The sequence below is a fragment of the Glycine max genome, chromosome 4 (assembly GCF_000004515.6).
Source record: "Glycine max cultivar Williams 82 chromosome 4, Glycine_max_v4.0, whole genome shotgun sequence".
In the NCBI taxonomy this organism is placed as follows: domain Eukaryota; kingdom Viridiplantae; phylum Streptophyta; class Magnoliopsida; order Fabales; family Fabaceae; genus Glycine; species Glycine max.
The window spans coordinates 4,639,498-4,660,787 of record NC_016091.4 but is presented as its reverse complement, the minus strand read 5'-3'; the positions used below and the strand labels follow the sequence as shown (position 1 = coordinate 4,660,787).

General features: G+C 33.7%; 1 protein-coding gene across 2 annotated transcripts; it reads right to left on the bottom strand.

The window, feature by feature from the left end:
- Nucleotides 1-814: 814 nt before the first annotated feature.
- DCL3A (endoribonuclease dicer-like 3a) lies at nt 815-20,849 on the bottom strand. 2 transcript variants are annotated; one of them, XM_006578036.4, is made up of 25 exons: nt 20,440-20,849; nt 19,797-19,977; nt 15,372-15,485; nt 14,182-14,316; nt 13,984-14,053; nt 12,288-12,352; nt 12,048-12,179; nt 11,801-11,941; nt 10,931-11,060; nt 10,258-10,363; nt 9,956-10,148; nt 9,693-9,853; nt 9,058-9,273; nt 8,701-8,966; nt 7,275-7,546; nt 6,657-7,186; nt 6,467-6,561; nt 5,974-6,200; nt 5,661-5,870; nt 4,712-5,188; nt 4,343-4,609; nt 3,286-3,618; nt 2,367-2,538; nt 2,016-2,127; nt 815-1,551 (listed from the first exon to the last, which is right to left on the bottom strand). In XM_006578036.4, exons 1-25 carry the CDS (start codon nt 20,640-20,642, stop codon nt 1,335-1,337), a joined length of 5,025 nt encoding a protein of 1,674 aa, XP_006578099.1. In that variant the 5' UTR covers nt 20,643-20,849; the 3' UTR covers nt 815-1,334. The 2 variants fall into 2 exon arrangements, with proteins under 2 accessions (XP_006578099.1, XP_006578101.1); XM_006578038.3 differs by lacking the exons at nt 13,984-14,053; nt 15,372-15,485; nt 19,797-19,977; nt 20,440-20,849.
- Nucleotides 20,850-21,290: the final 441 nt, after the last annotated feature.

The window sequence follows — 21,290 nt, the reverse complement described above, 5'->3', positions numbered from 1 at the left end:
AATACCCACAGGAAGGTTAAAATTCTGAAGATGTTGTATACTTGTATTCATTAGTAAGTGTATGGTTTATACACAAAAATATGAAATTCAGACTCATGACAAGCTATGCTCTAGGGTCTAATTACTTCAAAATTTAGACAAAATATAATTTTGATCCTTGGTAAACATGAATCTATGGATATTTGAAACTTCAGTATATTGGGAAAAGGCAGAATATTTGATGGAAGAACAAAGAATTCTTTTAAACTTACTATAACGGGAAAGCTTCATATCTTTAAATTAATTAATCAAGTTGATGATAGATTACATAAACATTTTACTACGCATTATGTACTTATCACGTGAAAAGTAAACCTTTTAATTTAGATTAGAAGTTTTATATTAAAGGATTTATAGAATTTATAAAGTGACAACTCTTTATTTTATTTTAATTTGATTTAATTACTTGAGTTGGATGAGAGAGAACCTTCACACCCGAGTTTTAAAAGGGGACATCTTATTGGAGTAGATTCATTCTAACTTTTCATTTGCTAGGTTAATTTTATAATTATAATATAGTATACAATTAATTTCAAATTGATATTAAAAATTTGGATAAATACTTTCATGTATTATAAAAATAAGAAATAACACAATAGATAACAATAATAAATGAAATTACCATATTCATACTTCAAAGACCCACCCGGCCCACGCCCAACATTCTTTATTGAAAGACTTAGATACTTTGGTGCAACTTTATGCTTGCACTTGCACATCACCGCGTGCCAGAGTGAGATGAGGATTGACAAGTCAGGATAAAAGTGTCTTCGTGTATATGAAGATGAAATCAACTTAAATTATGTACGGAAAAAAATTGAACAAGATACTACATACATGCACAAGTGCCCTAAGAACAGCTACTACATTCATGTACATGCAATATTATTGCGTCAAAGTCATGTTCTGCAATTTTATGTTTTATGAATAAAATTGATCAACCTTTGCTGTTTGAGTTTTCTTTTCCTTCCCTGGGGAAAGGAAAGGAAAGGAAAGGAAAAGGACTTCTGTTTATTCTCACTTGAATCTTCTCAAACACCACCTCATTTTTTTCAATCCTTTTTTTTTCCAATCATTTTCTCTTCTTGGTCACAATACTAGTACCACAAATTTGCAACCCCAAAAATACTGTAAACTAATGGTCCTCTGCCATTAATCTGAGAGAATTTACCAGATCAATGGCACAAAACAACAGTTCATGTTTTTTGGGGGCACAAAATTGGGGTACTATCCCTTCTCTTATATTCTCTCCCTTTTCTTTTCCTTCCCTTCCCTTTTCTTTCCTTTCTCTTCCCCTAACTAGAAGGGAGAGGATCAATTTCAACTTTTCCCAGTCTTTGCAGCTCAAGAAGCATTTGAACTGCAGCAGAGTCAAAGGAGGTCTTCTTATCACTTCTAGCTTCTCCTTTGCTTTCTATATTACCATAATTGGGTATGCACAAGGTAATTTTCGACACAAAGCAGTTCTGTCCCTTGCTTCCTTGCAGCCCCTCACAGGATTCAAATAGAGATCTGTGACAAAATAAAAACTTGTCGGATTCACATGTCACAGCACTACCAATTCTAGAACAAAATATTCTTATCTGCACATCATATATAAACAATAATATCATTTAAAATCTGTTTTTTGCCATATCAAACCAATTTTTGAAATGCATGATGTAAGGTGGTGCAAGCGATTCCCTAAAAAAAGAAACCCCATGCTTCAAATACATTGGATTGTAAGAATGAGTATGAGAAATGACGGTTTTGAGTATGATCTATATTGTTTGATTTTGAAATACTCTTTCATTCAGTTTCTCTAGCTAGTTGATTGTTTCCTATGTTAGCTGATTTCAATCCCTAAAGTTTAGGGATCAATTCTGTTCTCCACATATTACACACACAAATCCTTCATGTAGTACTACATAACAAAAGTACTTTTCAGATTCAAGTTGCTCAAGCAATTGAAAGTACAAATTAGTTGATGGACTCACCTATCTTTATATTCTGTTGAATCAAATGTAGGCACTGGCCACTGTAATTTCTTACATACTTCATATAATGTGGTCCGCGGTCCTCCCTTCTTCATATTAATTGATAAATTAACTGTGTAACATGAATCCAAAATGAAGTTAATATGTAGGTAGTTAATAAATTAACTCATTGCCCTTGGATTTGAAAATAGCAGGGAATAAAAGGGTATAAAATGCCAAAAAGAAGACAAGGTAGAGAGACCACTAAGCACCAATCCTTTCATTTGTAGATAATGGAAACAAACCCATCACTTCAACTTGCTCTATTTGATTTAGAAACCAATTACAAAGAGTCTTTGGGAGGCAACTTACTTGCAGTTAAGTTAGTTTCATCCAATATGTGCCTTTTATGTGATGCTGGCTCTGAGGAATGTTCTTCAATTAGAATACTAGAATCCATTTTGAGATGAGATGAACCATAGACATGGTCAGGATTATCTCTTTTTCCCTTGGACATGAAACTACCATGTGAAATTCCCTGCTTCTGCCAAGTGGTCATCAAAATATATACTAATAAGGATAGCAGTAGTATGAGAAAAAATTAAAATAACTAATCAACTTCACTCATATCAAAAAATTAAATCCATTCCAAAAAAATCTTTTTCATTTCAGGTAAGGTGGACTGGACGACAAATAATGTCAGAAAAATTTATGATGGTTTGCTTTGTAATTGTGTTTAGCGCAAAAGTAGGCAGTACTGCTAGCTATTTATTCTTACCTTGTTATCGAGTATGGAATCCTTTCTTGGGGCCAATTAAAGAAGCTAGGCTATACAAAAAGTTCAGCACTTGGAGAAGGACAAATTTGAAACTAACCAGGGAGAAAGGTGGGTGAAATATTTTATACATTTTGTTAGCTTGGTCCATTATGTTTTCTTTTGGGAAATTTCAAGCATGATCAAATTGAGAAGCTTATATCTCTCCATTTTATATGTTTAGGTGTGTATATTCTACAGCTTGCCTAAGTATTTAATAGCATTATTGTTATCTACCATAAAACCACCCATGTTTTATTATCAGGAATAATTTTGACTAATGTTTTCCCTAGAAGCGTCTACTAGCTTCTTATTCATAAAAAAGAAAGAAGTCTGTGGGAGTTCTCAAAATAAACATTCTCCCTAAATAAACTATTGACCGACTCAGATTAAGATAATATGGGCAGATTTTAGAAGACCTTAAAACTAACAAAAAGGGAAAAGAAAACTCCAGAACACAATCATTAAAGAACAAACCTCAAGATCCTTCAACAAATAAAAAGCAGCTTCTCCTTTTGCAGTTTTTTTATTTGCCCCCTTTCCTTCACGAACCAATAGGGCATTTGGAAGTTGTACACTAACCTCAACATGCATTGCTGATCCCACTTTTTCACAATTTTCTTTTACTTTTACAAAATAACCGAGCGAATCACATAATTCATTTAATTCACGAAATGGAGGCAATTCAAGTTTATCAGGAGTAACAATGGGAGATAATAGAGAATAGAAAACGTTCCACACTTGGTCAAGACTGAGCTTGGTATCAATTAGTATAGCCCCAACTATACTTTCCACTACATCTCCAAGTGCCTGTGACATTTATAACAAAAATAACAATGTTACAACTTAAAAGAAGTGCCAGGTATATGTTTGGAGCCACATACTTCAGGAATTGTCTCTATTTATAAATGCTAATCTTTATTTGGGAAGTTATAAAATAGGACTTGCTTTGATTTTGTAAATCCCCTTGATTTGTGTTGTGTGCATGTAGAAAACCAATCAAATTTGGTCACATTTGTGTAAATTTGATTTGTTTCTAATCCTAATTTTAAATAATCGATTAACAATTTTGCCTTTATTAGTTTACCCATTTGATCCATCTAAGTATGGGTAATAAAGTAAAGTCATTGAAATAAAATGAATTTCACTCATCTTTGTTTGGTGTTGCTAACGTGGAAAACAATTTGCAAATCAAGGCAAATCATATTGTTGATTGTAATTAGAGAAGCAGTTTATCTTTTACCTTTTAGATAAGATTGGTTTATACTTTACCTTTTAGATTGGTTTATCTTTTAGATATCATTTTTGTCGTATATATGTGGGTATACATGCTGCAACCTAATACACTGAATAATATAGTTAACAAAAAGATTTGGTAAATATGTTGTAACGAGTTTCAAGCATTGTAATTGGTTTCTAAATCTAATCAATTCCAATTCAAAACATAATGCAACAGAAATTCAAATAAGTAATTACAAATGTATAAGTAACTCTATATAATAAAAAATTAACCAGAATGATCAACAAAACTAACCTTGGGAGCACTAATACTTGGAAGTGATCTGGGATCTGATTCAGAAATGACCTTCACATATTCTGATATCTGGCTCAGTAATAATCCTGAGCTATGTAGAAGGTGCTGGTGAAGGTTATGTCTAACAGCAACTTGAGCAAAATTGTCATTATTGACAGAAGCAGAACGTAAGTCAGTCAACACCCCTGGATCAATATCTGTGTGACTCTGATAAAGATGCCATGTGATAAGCAGGTCCAATACCGAGTCACCTAGAAATTCAAGCCTCTGCCATAAATTCAATAAGTCGTATTATATGTGTATCATATTAAGAAACTTTTACAAGTTAAATATCAATTACTTAAAGAATATATGAAACTTCGCAACTACCTCATAACAGCAGCCAATCCCAAGTTCTTTCTCAGACAAATGTGTGATTGCCTCCAGTAAGAGTCCCTTGACCGAAAATTCATACCCAATTTTCTTTTCAAGGCTTGCAATCTCACTTTCTTTTGGCAAACATGTACGCAGAGATGCAGCAGTGATTGCTTCATCAACCAATGATAGTTCAAGTTCAGCACCAATCCCAAGCCATTTCATCACATTAAGTGAAGCAAAAAGTCCACCATCTACATAGTATGCTCCTATCAGAGCTTCAACACAGTCAGCAATAGTCTTAGAACACATCCAGCAGTGACCTCTGTCGCAAAACTTCCCAACCACAACTTTTGGATCTTCAGTATGGAATTTTGCATCTAAAGGCACTTCAAGGGTTTCCAACCCACAATCACAACAAACAAGGTGTATAGAACGCTGTCCTGGAGCAACCCAACGGCGTGGTTCAAAAGCAGAGTCTCGAATATATCCCTAACGGATAACATGACAAAAAAACATGTGATTAATTCATTCCAATGCTTGCCCACTATTAAAAATCCCATAATGATAAATTATAAAAAAAACACAAAAATAAAGGTGGGAATTACAAAAGCAGGATGGTCCGGGAACTGAAAGGACTTTTATAATTTTTCTATATGCAAATTTTAATCTGTTGAAAACAATGAAAATAATAATTTCCCGGACTTGCCTAACGTAAATTATAGTTTTCAATATTGATACTGACATCCATAATAGTAGACAAATAACATTCATGCCATGAATAAATGCATGGCGTGGAATTGTATTTGTTAGAAAATAACTATTCCAGCAGCTAAACCTGATGAATCATCCAATGGTTTTTTAAATGGTATCAAAGTTTTCATCATTTGGTTAAGAGTTTGATTGTCTCCCGAGTCATCAGAATTTGTTTTGCTACCAAAAAAACAAAAACAGTAATGAATACCTGTAATTTGCGATCTGTCCCCAGTTTATGTAGGGTTGAGTTACAAACAGCCGATGATCGTCTGGCAGATAATTGTCCTTCGTGTTTTTTAGGATATTTAAGAAAGAGGTGACAACTCACCACATACTTCAAAACAGAATCTCCTAGCAACTCAAGACGTTCCATTGAAAAACTTTCACTACATCTCAAAGTTGTAAGTGATTCTAGAATCTATCATATACAAAAAGAAAAAAAAAACGCATAAGATTATCATAATGAAAATAGACATCAACAATCAATGAGTATTTTATTCAAAATCGTATATAGAACAAACCAGTGAGCTACGTATGTTGAACTTGCTAGTTTGACCATCTATCTCTTCTCTAAGCTGACTAGATAACATCAAAGATTCAATGCGGTACATCAGAGATGGCAGCAAGTACAGTGATTTCAACACATCTCTTTTAACATCAAGAATGTATAGAAGCTCGGGAGGAATATGAACATGCACTGGCAATTTTGAGGCTGCAGGGCCAATTTTTGATGACTTGTCTCGTGCATCTGCTCAACTCAAAGAAAATATCATAATCAAAGTGATGGTGCATGCAGGATTCACATAAATTCTATCAAGACAGAAAGTAATAGAGAAGGTCATATCTGCTATCATTTTTTCAAATCATCAGGGTGTCAAATGTGATTCCATAAGACAACTTCAACTGAGATGGTAAATTTTAATTTTATATGAAATCTCATTAAAATCATAATACAGAAATTTGAAACAGCATTTAAGAGCCACAAGATAAAAACTTCAATTAGGAACAACTAACCTTCCTCATAGAAGTTGAAAAGAAGATTGTGTGGATTATGACTTTGCTTCAACCGTAACATAGGCTGTCCAGGATGTCTCAGTGAAATTCCATAACTGATCAAAATTTTAAGTTGTTTAGTAAAGTATATCAAAATTTTAAGTTGATTGGGCAAGAAAAAGCATGAGGCGGGATAAAACAATTTATGCACCTTTTGCTGAAATAATCCGAGAAGGTAATGCTTTCCTTTGATTTTTCATTGTTTCCATAGAAAGGACTTTCAGCAGATAGGTTACTGTCGATCTCAATAATACAATATATTTTCCCAGTGTGAATGGCCAAAACTACCCTGTCTTTTATATTATCAGCATCAACCACACAATTAGCAAAGTGAATCTTGTTTGCTCCTACACATTCCATCTCTGATGAACTGGTATCATGAGGTGATGTGATTGTGCCGTTATCATCACAATCTCCAGTGACCAAAGAAAATTTCCTCCTTAAAAATTTGATAGCAGAAGCACAAGAATTAATTCCACACCAATTAATTTGCAAAGATCCCTCACAGATATCATTCAATTTCTCTAGTGGTAGAAGCAAATACAAGTGTTTTGGGCTCCACAATGAGTTTGTGTCTTTCTGAAGTAAAAATTCCCTTTCTCCTGCTGATTTGGACTTCAAGACCAGTCTCCCAAACAAACCATTGAAAAAAAGCTCATGGAAGCATTTTGCTCTCATCATCTAGTAGAGAACAAAGCATCAAGTTAACTTTCAAAACAAAATGAGATTAGTCCTATATACTACTTTGGATCAATCCTTATTTTTATACCTGTTCAGCATCCAAATCAACTTGCCCACATGAAGAGACGGAAGCTTTCACAATCTTTGAGACTAAATAAAGATCTAAATTTACATTTCCCACATCCTCATCAAGCTCTGACTCAATCAAAAGAGCAAACCCAGAGTATATTTCACTTACAATATTACATGTGAATTCAAATTTATACGCATTAAATTTGACTCTAGTGAGTTTGTCTCCCCATGCACCACTTAATGCATGAATGTTAGCTTTTCCATGTAACTCCTTTCTTTTTGTGGTCCCTTCAAATGTCAAAAGCAAAGCAAAATCAACATGCATTTCAATGCAAACAAACATTCAGTAGATTCCTATATAAAAGGAACAATGCAACATCCGACACATTCTGACATAGGTCCCATGAAGCTTAAACATTTCAAATCTGCATGCATACTCATTCAGTCCATGGTTGTCAAACTTGGGAGCATGTGTAAACTTGTGGAGGGTCAATAAAATCATTACCTTATACCAAAATAATATTAAAAATACCAAATATCCAAACCTAACATAACATCATAAATTGTCAAACTCATGAGTTTATGTAATCTTGTTGAGGGTTGATAAACTCACAATAGTTTACCTTATACCTAATAAATGGAAATAATTCATCACATGCTTGCATTTGACCAATAGTATCTATTTAATTTATTGTATTTCTAACATTGAAAAATATTGAATAATTAGAAGGAAAAAAAAATTAATTACAAAAATAGAAGTACAAATGAAAAACTACCATATAATAGACTTTTATCATCATAAACACTGTTTTGAAAAGGTTGATGCCTTAGGGTAAAAACAATTTTTTCCCCATAAAATTGAAGCTTTATTATTGATTCTTGCTTATTTCACAACTAGGGCAGAGAAATACTTTTTTGCCACCAAAAAACAATTCTTTAAATTATTTCATACAATCCAAATAAACATATTACCATGAAATCACTTTTCAGTACATACATCTTCTAAACATGAAACTAATCTTATAATAATTGATTTGAAAAAAATAAATCATACATATAATCAACTAATGGATAATCTTTTGCTCACAGCTAATCCAAACACACATCGGCAGACAAATGGTTTTTGTATGAATTTAAAAAATCAATTATGCAAATTTTGCAACACAGATTCAGAAGTTCGTAGTGGTTGTTTGCAAACAAAATACACGGGGGTGATGTTTTGTAAGTATTTATTATTAAATCAATTTGTGCAGTGCTGCATGTAGTTAAAAGGGATAAAAATTGTATTAAAAAAATTGCAAATGATATTTGAAATATGCACAGCCATTGTTTGGGAAGTCTGAGGTGTTAATGAAAATTTCAAATTAAGCAAAATATTTCCCCACAATTTACAGACAATGATAAAAAAAATAAATGAAAAATAATTAGCAGATAAATTATACCTGCACCAGAACTTGATTCTTTATTTTTCACAATATGGTCATCTTCTGAAGAATCTTCAATTAATGGAACCAAATGTTCATTTAAGGCACCCATTTGATGCAGCTTCTTACAAGCTTCGAAACATGCAAGATGCTTTGCCAAACGCATATCTTTTCCAGAAGGACCAATTATTGTTTGGAAAGCTGAATTAGATGGTAATATTAATTTACACTGATAACCCCCTTCCACAGACAGAAACTCAAAATTGGGCTTTACACAGGAGTACCTAATCCAAATTGCATGCAGAAGTATGTAAAGACTATGTTTCAATTTCAAATAGTTAAAAAGCATACAAGGACAACAGGATATAATCTTACTTATCTCGAGGGAGTGTTCCACAGTATCGGTGGATGAGACTAACACTAGAATCTAAAGTGAAAGATGCTCCAGTGGATTCCACATAGTATGCATTTGTTTTCCCCACCATACATGCCCTTAAACTAGATTCATGTTCTTTATAAATAGATGCATCAGTCATGGACCGCTCACTCCTAATGATATCAAAGAGTTGATCTCTTTGCTTCAAGTTTCCCCTGTAGATACAAGGGTTAATGTTGATAATTAAGTGTGAAAAGAGAGAAACAAAGACTATTTTCTTAATATGCTTTTCGGTTATCCTTCCACCCAGCAGATTGATCTATTTATAATCAGAATGATTACATAGATAATAAATAACTAAAGCTATTTTCAAGAGAACAAGTAAAATATCACAACTTTCCAAGATACATTGAACTCAGCTAAATATTAACTAAGCTACTTGGAAAGGAAATAAACATTAAATGCTCATATTTCCAACACTCCCCCTCAAGCTGGAGAACAGATGTTTTCCATTCCCAGCTTGCATATTATTCTTTCAAAATCTGGACTGCACAATCCTTAAATAAGTACTAAGAGTGTTCAGGGGAGAAGAAATCTCCAACATCAAACAGATTGTGAAAATCAGAATACTTGCCTCTCCAACATCACAACAAATTGGGAGTTTGCCTGCCTAGATCTTCCACGAGATTGGACATAACTACGAACTGTCTTTGGGAGGTCAAAACGTATCACACATGAGCAGTTTGGCACATGAATTCCTTCCTCAAGTACATCAGTAGTAAATAATAGATTGACCTAAAAAAAGAATTAATAATCTATTATTAGATTTTCAACACCAACATTTAGGACAAATTTATTGTACATCATTTGTTTCACATGATGCAATAAACAAAATACCTTTCCAGAGCGGAAAGAATCCAATATCTCCTTCTGCCTCTTAGGAGCCAGAGCATCAACCGATGTATTGTTACCAGTTAAATAGGAAACTGTGAAATGAGAAATATTGGGAACTGTCTTTGCGAATCTTTGGATCACCTTTGCGGTAATGATTCTATCAACAAAAATAAGGCACAACACCTGACTAGATTCTCTATAAAGACAAAGAATGATAGATTACCAATTTACCATGATATGTAATACAACTTTATTGCATAGAAAAACTATTTATATGACCAGAACGGCAGATCATAGCTCCATACCCAAATGACTGAAAGAGTTTAATAAGTTCAATTAATTTGGGAGATATGTATCCCAAATCTTCTGCCTGAGAATAATTAAAATCAACCTCCAAAATCTTTTTATCAGCTGCAGCAATAATAGTTAATTAGTTAGCAAAGATTAAGGCAAAGTGCAATGAATGAACAAATTACCATAGCCTCATAAGCATTTAGCATGTGTCATTTCTCCAAAAGCTGTCTAAAAGGACATGCTACTGTAATTTTTTGGCTAATTATGAACTGAATATGAAACCAACAAAGGAAGATCCATTTATCCACAGCATTTTGGCTTTGCAACAGATTGCTTGTGATGTCAAAAGCAGAATGCACCAATGGAAAGTCTGCAAATGGGGCCCTTTCAAAGAGGAAACTAACTATTCTAAAACCAAAGAAACATGAATAAAAAATTGTTGTTGACATAAAATATTGCTACATACTATAGCATCAGCATAAAATCTTGCCACATATTATGACAAATAGAGTTCGAAAGAATTTCTTAAAATATACTAGTAGCAGATAAACTAATAAAAATATTCCAGATTGCCTGAATTAGATATAGATACTTGCAATTTCAATTCTCAAAAATGCATAAAGATTCAAAAACATCAATAGCCCAAATAGGGGGAGGGGGGAAGATACTATAAAAAAATCATACCAAGATGGAGGGATTCTTCGATTAATTTGATTACTTCTTCAAGAAAAGTTATACATTGAAGATAACCTTTTCTGTAAATTTCACACTCTCCTTCAGATTTGGAAAAATTCTCATGACAGATTTTAACAGCCTGCGTAAAGCTAGACATGTTATAATGTGTGTGTGTCAGGAACAAAAGATAAGCCTATGATTAAAAAAATCTGGTGGCTTGTCAATTTCTACATGTACATACTGATGTATGTGTATAAATATGTACATTTTATTCTAATATATGGTGATATTTTTACATATCATTAAGATTTGCTTGCTACACATAATCAGTGAAGGTAAAAGAAAGAAACCTCGGAGCCAAAACTTTAAGTGGGTTAATTGAGAGTTGATATCTTTAATTTGATTTAATAAGAAGAAATTGATTTGTTAACAAAATATAAACCCAATTCAAAAACAGAGAAACTTTAATTAGTCTTGCTTAATTACAAACCATTAATAATTTACCATCAGCAATAACCCCTTATTGGTGTATGTATATAAATGTGTAAATTCAATGCGACTATATGGTGATATTTTTACATATCAGGAAGACTTTCTACCCCACCTCAAAGCAAAAAACTTTAAGTGGGTGAGAGTTGATATTTTTCATCTGATTTATAAGAAGCAATGGATTGGTTAACAAAATATATCCCCAATTCAAAAATAGAGACTTCAGTGACTCTTCCTTAATTACAAAACATTAATAATTTACTGGCAGCAGTAAACCCTTGTTAAAAACATCAGAAATTATGTCAGCTTTAAAATTCCATTAAACAAAAGCTTCCCTTTCTTTTTCTGTATCGCACAACTTTTTCCCCGCAATGAAAGTTTGATAAATACCTCATAAGCACATAGGATCCCAAGATCTTCAAGGCAATGTAAAATTTTTGCAAGTTCATTGGACATCCGCTGAGAAAGTGTCTTAAATTTATTTTCCACATCCTTATAGTTACTTTGATTTTCTGATAACAATGCATCAAACTGTCCAAACAGATTAAATTCAGTCAGTATCTTTTGCTGTAAGAAATAACGAGTACGGGGCAGAAAAGCAGTGTATTTTGTACATAGCAAGATGACCCACAGATACCTTGAACGACAAGGCTTCAATCTTTGGTTTCAAACTCAAAGCAGAAAATCGTGCTTGGTCATAATATCTACAACTCTCTTTAGCAGATGGGACACACCTATCCATCTCTGTCCGATCTTCAACAGTATATCTCTACAGAAAAAAACAAAAAAAAGCATTTACCTTTTATTGGTATAAACATACTATCACAAGTGCACTCGTGGAAAAATTAGTTCAAATCAAAGTCAAGAGATTAATTACCTGAGAATCCAAGATGCTTTCAAGTTCTGATATCTGATCCTCACAATCCATAGTAGAGGAAACACCTGATTCAGGATATAATACATAAATTACATATTATAGCAAGTCTTTATATTCACAATATGGACTCCAAGTGATTGTCGTAATATGAACATCACAAAATAATAATTCCTTAAGAAAAAAGCAATCATTAAAAAAATGCACAGTGAAGAGCTTCATCAGGAGGCAGGGCACAGCAAATCATGGCATAAATACATCAAATTCTAATTTAAAATAACTAGATAAATACGCTTGCTGGAGAGCTTTTATTTTATATGAAAAGAAAGTTAACTTGATGGTTGTATTTGAAGCAGAGATAAATTGCATATCCATATTTTTTAAATTGCAAATTGCAGCAATGGCTAAAACTTTCATCTTTCGCACAAAACATATTGATTAAAACCATAGCTGTCCCTTGGAAGGGCTTTTTTGCTCTATATAGATTAGAAATGAAATAGAATGGAAAGAAATAAGAGAAAAATAAATAGGAAAGATAGAAGTTAAAGAAATAGAGTATAAAAATGTGTTAAAGGTTTTATACTAATTAAAAAATTAAATTTAACCCGAAAAAATTTAAACATTTTACTATAGTATTTTTCCTAAAATAAAATTATTTTTTATTTATTTTTTATGTTACAAGAATAATTGCACTTTTTGCCACTATCTTTCACGTTTTTGCGAATTTTGTCACCAAACTATGAAATTTGCACATTTTGCCACCCAACTTTCAATATGTCATGCATTTTGCCACCTAATTTTCAAAATTTTGAGCATTTGCCCCCTATATTATAAGCATTTGTTGTTTTGAAATTGGGTGGCAAATACAAGTAAAACAAGTACAAATACACTTTTAAATTTTTCTCTTTTTTTATTAATGTTTTTCAGTTTCTATAATCACGTTGGAAGACTTATACAAGAATGTTGAATCTAAAATATATATTTTTTGTGTAAGTGGAAGCAGCACAAAGGCAAGGCAGATTGAGTAGATTTTTACCCTAAAAGGCCCTTTCATTCTATCAAATAATTAAAAAAAAAACTATACAGAGATTTTAGCAGTCAGATCACAAAACAAATTTTTCCCCATCATGGGGAAGGTAATCGAGGGGAAATAAATAGGACCAAACTCTTTTAAAACAGACATACATCATACAATTTAAGAAAAAAGTATACTATATGACAGGGAAGGTAAGAAATTTGGTGATACTTAACAGGTCACAAATTTAAAAATGGGGGCACACTCTAATAAAACATGTGAAAACAATACACTTCCGGGGCACAAGTAAGTTGAACAAAATGAATCAAGTACTAGCTATTTACCAGTTTCAGAAGATTGTTCTACTTCTAATTTAGTGTTTTTGTTTCTTTCTTACTGTAGGTAGTCATAGTCATCTTCACTGATTTGTCTTCTTAAGTGTGTTTTTCATTTACTCTTTTTAGTGAAAGAAATAAGACATTCAAATTTACAATGGATGTTGTATTGATGAATCACAAGGATTTTTTTTTAAAATGAGAATGAAGAAGCAAAACTAACTACAAAATAAATAAACAAAGAAGAACCCTCTATATGAGGATTGGGGAATAAATTGGATAGTCACAAATTACAAGGAAAGCCTTTTTCAACCGGTGATGCTGTCAAAGTTGGCACATAAACAATTACCTTTTTTACCAACAGGTGATGCTGTCATCCCAAAAATCTTTGGCTTTTCATTAGCTTGGTGATAAAATTCCTTCATTGGCATAAGACAATAGCTATTTGTAAATCTATTCTCTAACCCCAAAAATTTTAATTGACAAGAAGATAGAGAAATCATGCATGACCTACAAGGAAAAAAAGGATAATATTTTGTAGCCTCACCTTCATTATTTTTGTATAAGGATGATTGCCAATTGTTCTATGACATTCATCAATAACAATCAAGCATATCATTTCCATACGCAGGAATGCTTTTCTTAACGCATCCAAAAGAATCTGGGGTGTCATAACCAGAACCTAAAAGACAGAAAGATATTAATAGCAACCATAGATCTAAGTCAAGGGTATTCATGAGTTTATCAGCATAATTGAGACTTGAGGTTCACACAAAAGGCTATTTGAAAATTCACTTAGAACCATAAATGATAATCATCAAAAGTGAAAACAACTTAGTGATGCTTGTTAATACTTATAGTTGTGATAAAAGAATTTAAATATAATAATAAAGCAGAAATATTCAACACACGGGAGCAGTTCGAATGCTCTCCACATTGATTTTTTTTCCTTTAATACATCCTATTTATTTTATCAAATAACAACAATTTCCCCAAAAAACAGAGTTGTTTTAAATGGTACAAATTCATTATTAAGAATCATTGCAAGTGCCAGAAATTCTGAGCTTCAAATCTAAACACCATAAATGCTTTAAGACTAAGTTCTATAGAATATTCTTTGTTTTACAAAACACTAAGTAAACCCCAAAAATTTAAGAATGAAATTAACAATACACTGTCTTGTTTAAAATGAATACTTGTTGATTCATTGTGTTATTACAAACTAATCAAACAAGAGTTTGAATAATATTTCACCACAACAATGCTGTTGACATAACTAATTAACTATTATTCAAGGCTAGGAATTCAGAACAATTAAAAAATTCACTAGTTAAATTAATTATACACTTTTCAAGCTAATATCTCACATAAAATAAAAATGGAGAATCAAAAACCAGTAAGAGCATCATAAACACATGACAACCACAGAATGGTACCATATAATCAATCAACGTTGAGCAAAGATGGAGGGACATGGACCAAGATAGTGGCAAAGAAAATACCACAAGTTCTTAATTATGTAATATCTTGTGTCCCATGATTAATGAATGAAAACATGTAAGCTATATAGTTATACAATAAATTAACTTTAACAAGACTACTATAAGAGATCTTAAGGTAAATGCCATTGGGCCCAGAACAATGCTGCACAAATCAATGAAAGTAAAATTCACCGAAACAAAGTAAGCCTAAAGTATCTTTGTGACAATCAATTAGCAGGTTAATAAATAAACATACATCATTGTTACTAATCTCCTTCTCCCACGTCTTCAAAGTCCATGTATCAACTCCTTTAGCCCCATAGTATTCCTCAACTTGAAAATCAGTCAGAAATTTTATATTCTTGAATTGCTGCAAAGTGGACACAAACACCAAATAAGTTTAACCTGTGACTGAATAAACCATGCACTTTGTTATGAAGGAAGAGTACAACATCTCATCAGCCACATGTTGGACCTCTAAATCAATAAGACTTACCATATTAATATCATGTTAGCTGTTGTTATGTTAATATAGTCCTAGTTTTAAGTAGTTAGTTTAGCTTCCATTCCTTTTTTTTATTAATCGGCAAATGTTAGTGTGTTAGTTTTTGTTAGAAATGTCAGTTGGGGGATTCGAACCCGCGGCCTCTTCCCCCTCCCTAATCTTATATCTCCATTTAGCTTCTATCCTTGTCAGATTTACTTACCACATCTTCAGGTAATGTAAACATGGATGTTATATTTTGATTTTATTCCTGTTTTGTAAGGCTGGCATAAAGCCACAGTTTTGCTATTGAATAATAGAGCTTTTGAACTCCCATACTAAGATTTCTCTGTTTTAAGCTTTCAACAAATTGGCATTAGAGCTCCACAAAAGGGGCTTGGTGGTGTAAGTTAGGAACTGCAGTCCCCTAATGTGTGAGAGAAACATTTGGTGAACAAAATAGGGGAGGGTGAGTTGGCAGCGAAAGGAAGCAATTTTGTGCAACAAGCCATACCTAAGTTTGATGGCCATTATGAACATTGGGCTATGCTCATGTAGAATCTTCTTCAATCTAAGGAGTATTAGCATTTGGTGGAGACAGGAATTCTCATGATAGCATATGGGATTAAGCCGACAAAAGCTCAGAGGAAAACTATCAAGGAACAGGAACTGAAAGATCTAAAGGTGAAAAACTACCTTTTCCAGGCTATTGGTCGAACTATCATGGAAGATGACAAGTGCAATTGGAGTACTACTGTTGAAGAAGTTAACTTTTTTTTTTTAACGGCCAAAAATATAATATATTAGTTTAAAGATAGAAGATACAAAGTACCAGAGGTACTATAACAGACCACAGGAGGTAGAGCCTCCTGAAACAAACCGCAATAAACAGAAGCTACCGACCCAACAAAAACCAAACAACCCATCCCAACAAGACAAACATTACTTAAAAGCTACTACCATAGCTGAGGACCATTGGTGAAAAGGAACATGAAAATCCTTTTCCCACCCCCTCATCCAGGACCAAGAGAGGAAAATTGTATTATCCACCAATTTAGAGATGACAAAAGGCTTATTGTTGAAGATAATGTCATTTCTAAGATTCCATATTGATGTTGTAGCTGCTATCCACCAGATTTTCCACTTTCTGTTGGTGTCTTTCAGACCTGCCGTAGAGAAATGCTGGATGAAATTATCCAAAGGTCTCCAATGAAGCACTCTAGGTTCCTTTACCCATGAGCTGAATTCCCACCATAGAGGCATAACTTTAGGACACAAGAAGAATATGTGGGAGGCAGATTCAGCTTTGTTCTGACAAAAAGGGCACAGGTCATTATCAATAGTGACATTCCTCCTAAGTAGATTATCCTTAGTGGGCAATCTGTCCCATAGAAGCCTCCAAGCAAATACTAGGGCTCTAGGAGGGATTTTGATGTTCCATAAGTGCTGGAAACCAAGACATTGATCTTCATTAAGATGATCAGCTTTAATATCAAGGTAGGCAGAGTTAGTGGAAAAAATTCCTTTTGAGTCAGCTCCCCATAACCAAGAATCTTTTAAAGCTGTAGAAGGCCTAATTGCAGCAGTTTGATCAATAAACTCAGAAGCTCTTCCCATTTCACTATCAAACAGATTTCGCCTCCAAGAAAAGCTCCATTCCCACCCAGATTCACTGAAGGTTCCCATCGTTGCCACTGTGTGAAATTTCTGAGATGAGAGATTGTATAATTCCGGGAACTTATCTTTTAACCTAATCCCTCTTTCCACCCAAGAGTCCTCCCAAAAGAGAATTTGATCACCCCTACCCAGAAGAAGTTAACTGTGGTTGTCAATTTTGCAGTCCAACTCATAAAATAGTATGAGTGTACAAGCTCACCTCCTTCAATTGATCCAACTTGCACACAGAATCGTTATTGTTTGGTTCAGTTCGGGTTCTGCAAGTTTCAAACACCCAAACCAATGTCTTTGGGTTTGGTATTTTAAAATCCAAATTGAACCAATTCAGATTTTTCTCATCAATTTGGTTTGGATTGATCAGAGTCCACCCCTAACTTCAGTATTCGAAGAAGCTGCCAAATGCTCATAATTATGGATTTGGAAATCAAAGCCTTTGAGAAGAATGGAACATGGGAATTAGCAGCATTACTAGATGGAGCCAAAATAGGAGTGAAATCGATATTTAAGAGCAAGTTGAATGACAATGGTGAGGTTGATAAATATAAAGCTCGGCTTGTGGCCAGTTTGGAATAGATTACACCAAGGTGTTTGCTCCAGTAGCTAGTCGGGATACCATTAGAATGATTCTTGCCCTTGTAGCCCACAAAGGTGGACTGTGTACCAGCCTGATGTAACAAGTGCATTTCTGCATGGTGAGTTGAATGAGGCAGTGTTTATTGAGCAACCTTAAGGGTATGAGAAGAATCAAAAAGCCCTATATTTTATTTTATTTTTTTGCTCAGCAAAAATAGATATATTATAGATTGAAATAGTACCAGTGGTACTATGGATACATATGGGTAATTATGCATCCAGCAGGGTTCCATCCTTTAAGCTGGACCAAGCTGAAAACACACTAATATGTTACATAATCCATCCACACCCAGTCCCTCCTAACTTTTAAACCCTTCCTTGAGATTGGATGACCATTGATTAATATGCATTACAAAGTCCTTCTCCATGGTTTTGATCCATGTCCAGATTAAAAGGACCGCATCATCCATCAATTTACTTCCATCAAAAGTAGCATTTTGGAAGACTATTTTATTTCTGTGCTGCCAGATTGTGGATGTTAAGGCAATCCACCAACACTTCCATCTTGTCGACTTTTTCCCTTCAGCAACCCCGTGTCCATGCTGCAGGTAGTGATCCCTACCTAGGATTTTGAGGCATTGCTGTTGATAAATTTACCCAGGACATTGTCTCCCACCATAAAGGGAGGATATTGCTGCAAGTGAAGAATAAATGTGCAAGCTCCTCAAGTTTGGTACAATAATATTGAATCCTATTTTGCCAAGGAGATGTTAGAAAAATGTTTTTGTCAGCCCACTTTGTTTACAAAGACAGAACAATGAAGAAGATTTCTTATAGTTAGCTTGTATGTGGACAATCTGATGGCAATGCAGTGGCAGTGTAAGCGCACTCACCGTTTGCGCATTACTGTTCACACGGAAGGAATGTTGTGGCGAAAAGGGGGGAAATTGCCGGAAAGAGAGATGTTAGCAAAGAGATCCACCAGGGACCTACTGACCCTGGTGGAACACAATTTTCGTTATTCCTCTGTCAAGAATAACTTAAGCTCTAGATACCATATAACAGTATTTTACTGTGTAATGTTGTGTGTTAATGTAGACCACACCTCATGCTAATAATGTGGAAAAAGGAATCAGTATTGATTACAAGATCAATCAATTAATGATTAATAGGAAATAGAATATTCTAATAATAAATACAAAATCAGGAATAATATAAAACATAGACAGTACCGAAAGCAACATAAGAAGGATATTGCTCAAGAAGCTGTGAAGAAGAGAAGATGTGCAACCAAAAAGCCTTACTGTGGGTCTATTGTTGGTGCCACTTTGTGAGTTCAATGTGGTGTTTTGTGACGATAGCTCATTTATTAAACTTTCAAAGAATCCTGTTTACATGGTAGAAGTAAACACATTGACATAAGATTTTATTTTCTTTATGATTTAACAAAAGATTGTGTTGTTGAGTTGGTGCACTGTGGTTCGAAAGATCAAATTGCTGACATTATGACTAAGCCCTTGAAGCTGTAGTTATTCTCGAGATTAAGAGATCTGCTTGGCACCAGAAATAAACTGACTGCAGTTTGCAGGTCAGTTTAAGGGAGGATATGTAGGACCTCTAAGCCAATAAGACTTGTCACGTTAAGACCATGTTAGTTGCTGTTATGTTAATAAATTCCTAGTTATTAGGAGTTAGCATAACTTCTATTCCTAATGAGATTTATCATGTCTTTAGGTAATGTGAACGTGGTTGTTATCTTTTGATTTTATTCGAGTTTTGTAAGGCTGGCATAAAGCCACAGTTTTGTTATTGAATAATAGAGGTTTTGAATTCCCATACCGAGATTTCTCTGTTTCGAGAGCTTTAAGCTTTCAATACCACATTTGTGGGAGAAAAAAACTAACAGGAAGCAAAAGCAGAAAGGGAAGAAAAAACTGTGTGACATGCCTGATTGACAAGATGAACTGTGGGAGCCAAGAAAATAATCAGCTTCTTTACACCACTAGTCTTGATGGCTTGACCAACCTCTTTCATAAGCATTACAGCAATCAGGGTCTTACCTGACCCTGTATCCAACACAGCTATAGTGTTCCTTCTCCTTGCAACTTCATACACCTCTATCTGATACCTATAGGGAAAACCCAAAACGCATGATTGATAAAAGAAACAAAATTTTCCCTCTGTCAAACTCGGTCAAGAAAATAGCAAAACCACAATCTTTATGATCAAACTCGAAGAGGAAGGATCAAGAAAATGACAAAAAAAACGCAATCTTTATGATCAAACTCGAACAGAAAGGAGCAAGAAAATAACAAAAAAAAACGCAATCTTTATTATCAAACTCGAAGAGAAAGGATCTAGAAAATAAGAAAAATGCAATCTTTATCATTATTATTTCCAAAACCCTTATGCCTAAAACACGAAAAGCGTAAATGGGGGCATGCATGCATATTGCAACATTACCCGCACCAAATGCAAAACTCGAAAAGAAGGGGCAAACAAATAAAATGGCTTTTCTTAAATAAAAAAATGAAGAAGATGCAAAATTCATGAAGTGTCTACCCAAAAAAACAGAGGGAAAAAAAGGCACCTTCTGGGGTTCATGTTGGAACAAGGCGATTCAAGCGATGGAGAATCTTCATCATTGGGTTGCTTTCGTTTTTTACTTTGGTCCTGGTTATGGTCTGATGAATCAATGTGGAAATTCGGCGCCGGAGAATCATCAGCATCGGGTAGGTTTCGTTTTCTGCTTTGATCCTGGCTATGGTCTGTTGAATCAATGTTGGAATTCATGGTCCTGGTTACTACGTAGGACGCAACGCAGAACAGTGAGTGTGAATGTGAAGTAGTCAAGTGAGTTTCAGAAGTATACGTCGGGTTTGTTTGTTTGCTAGAGTAGACGAGGTGTACAGTGCCAAAGCAAACTTCTATGCATCTTGCGAGAGTAAAAATGAAATAGCTGTGTTGGACAAGATTGGTTTGTCATATTTTTCTTCATGTGACTCGGTGGAACGAAAAGGTTAGGTTAAGTGTCCAACGATTGATCCAAGGTTCCAAAGGGTGAAGAAAAAAAAAATAATAATTTATTTCATTTCAAGTTGAGGTGAACTGGCTTTAGTTAGTTTTTAACTATTCCTTAGTTAGTTTTTAACTATTCCTTTGATTTGATAAGAATAAGAGTAATGTAATATGAATCAATTTTTATTTTAAACACCTTGTCAATATTTTTTATTTTTTATATTTTTAATCACACTATAAATTATATTATATTATTTTTATATATATATATATATATATATATATATATATATATATATATATATATATATATATATATATTCTTTTTAGATATATGATAACATATGTGTGATCACACCTAAATAAAAATATGTGTTAAAAGTTTCACATGGCGAAATTTGTTTTTATTTTTTCTTTCTTTCT

Bases quoted from the DNA above. Each gene is read 5' to 3' on its own strand.
- DCL3A (XM_006578036.4), bottom strand. From the start codon at position 20,642: ATGAATTCCAACATTGATTCAACAGACCATAGCCAGGATCAAAGCAGA. The intron at 11,942-12,047 runs GTATCTGTGGGT...CTGTTTGGACAG, and splicing joins TTGAAGCCTTGTCGTTCAAG to TTTGATGCATTGTTATCAGA. The intron at 7,187-7,274 runs GTATAAAAATAA...GTTCTCTACTAG, and splicing joins TTGATTTGGATGCTGAACAG to ATGATGAGAGCAAAATGCTT.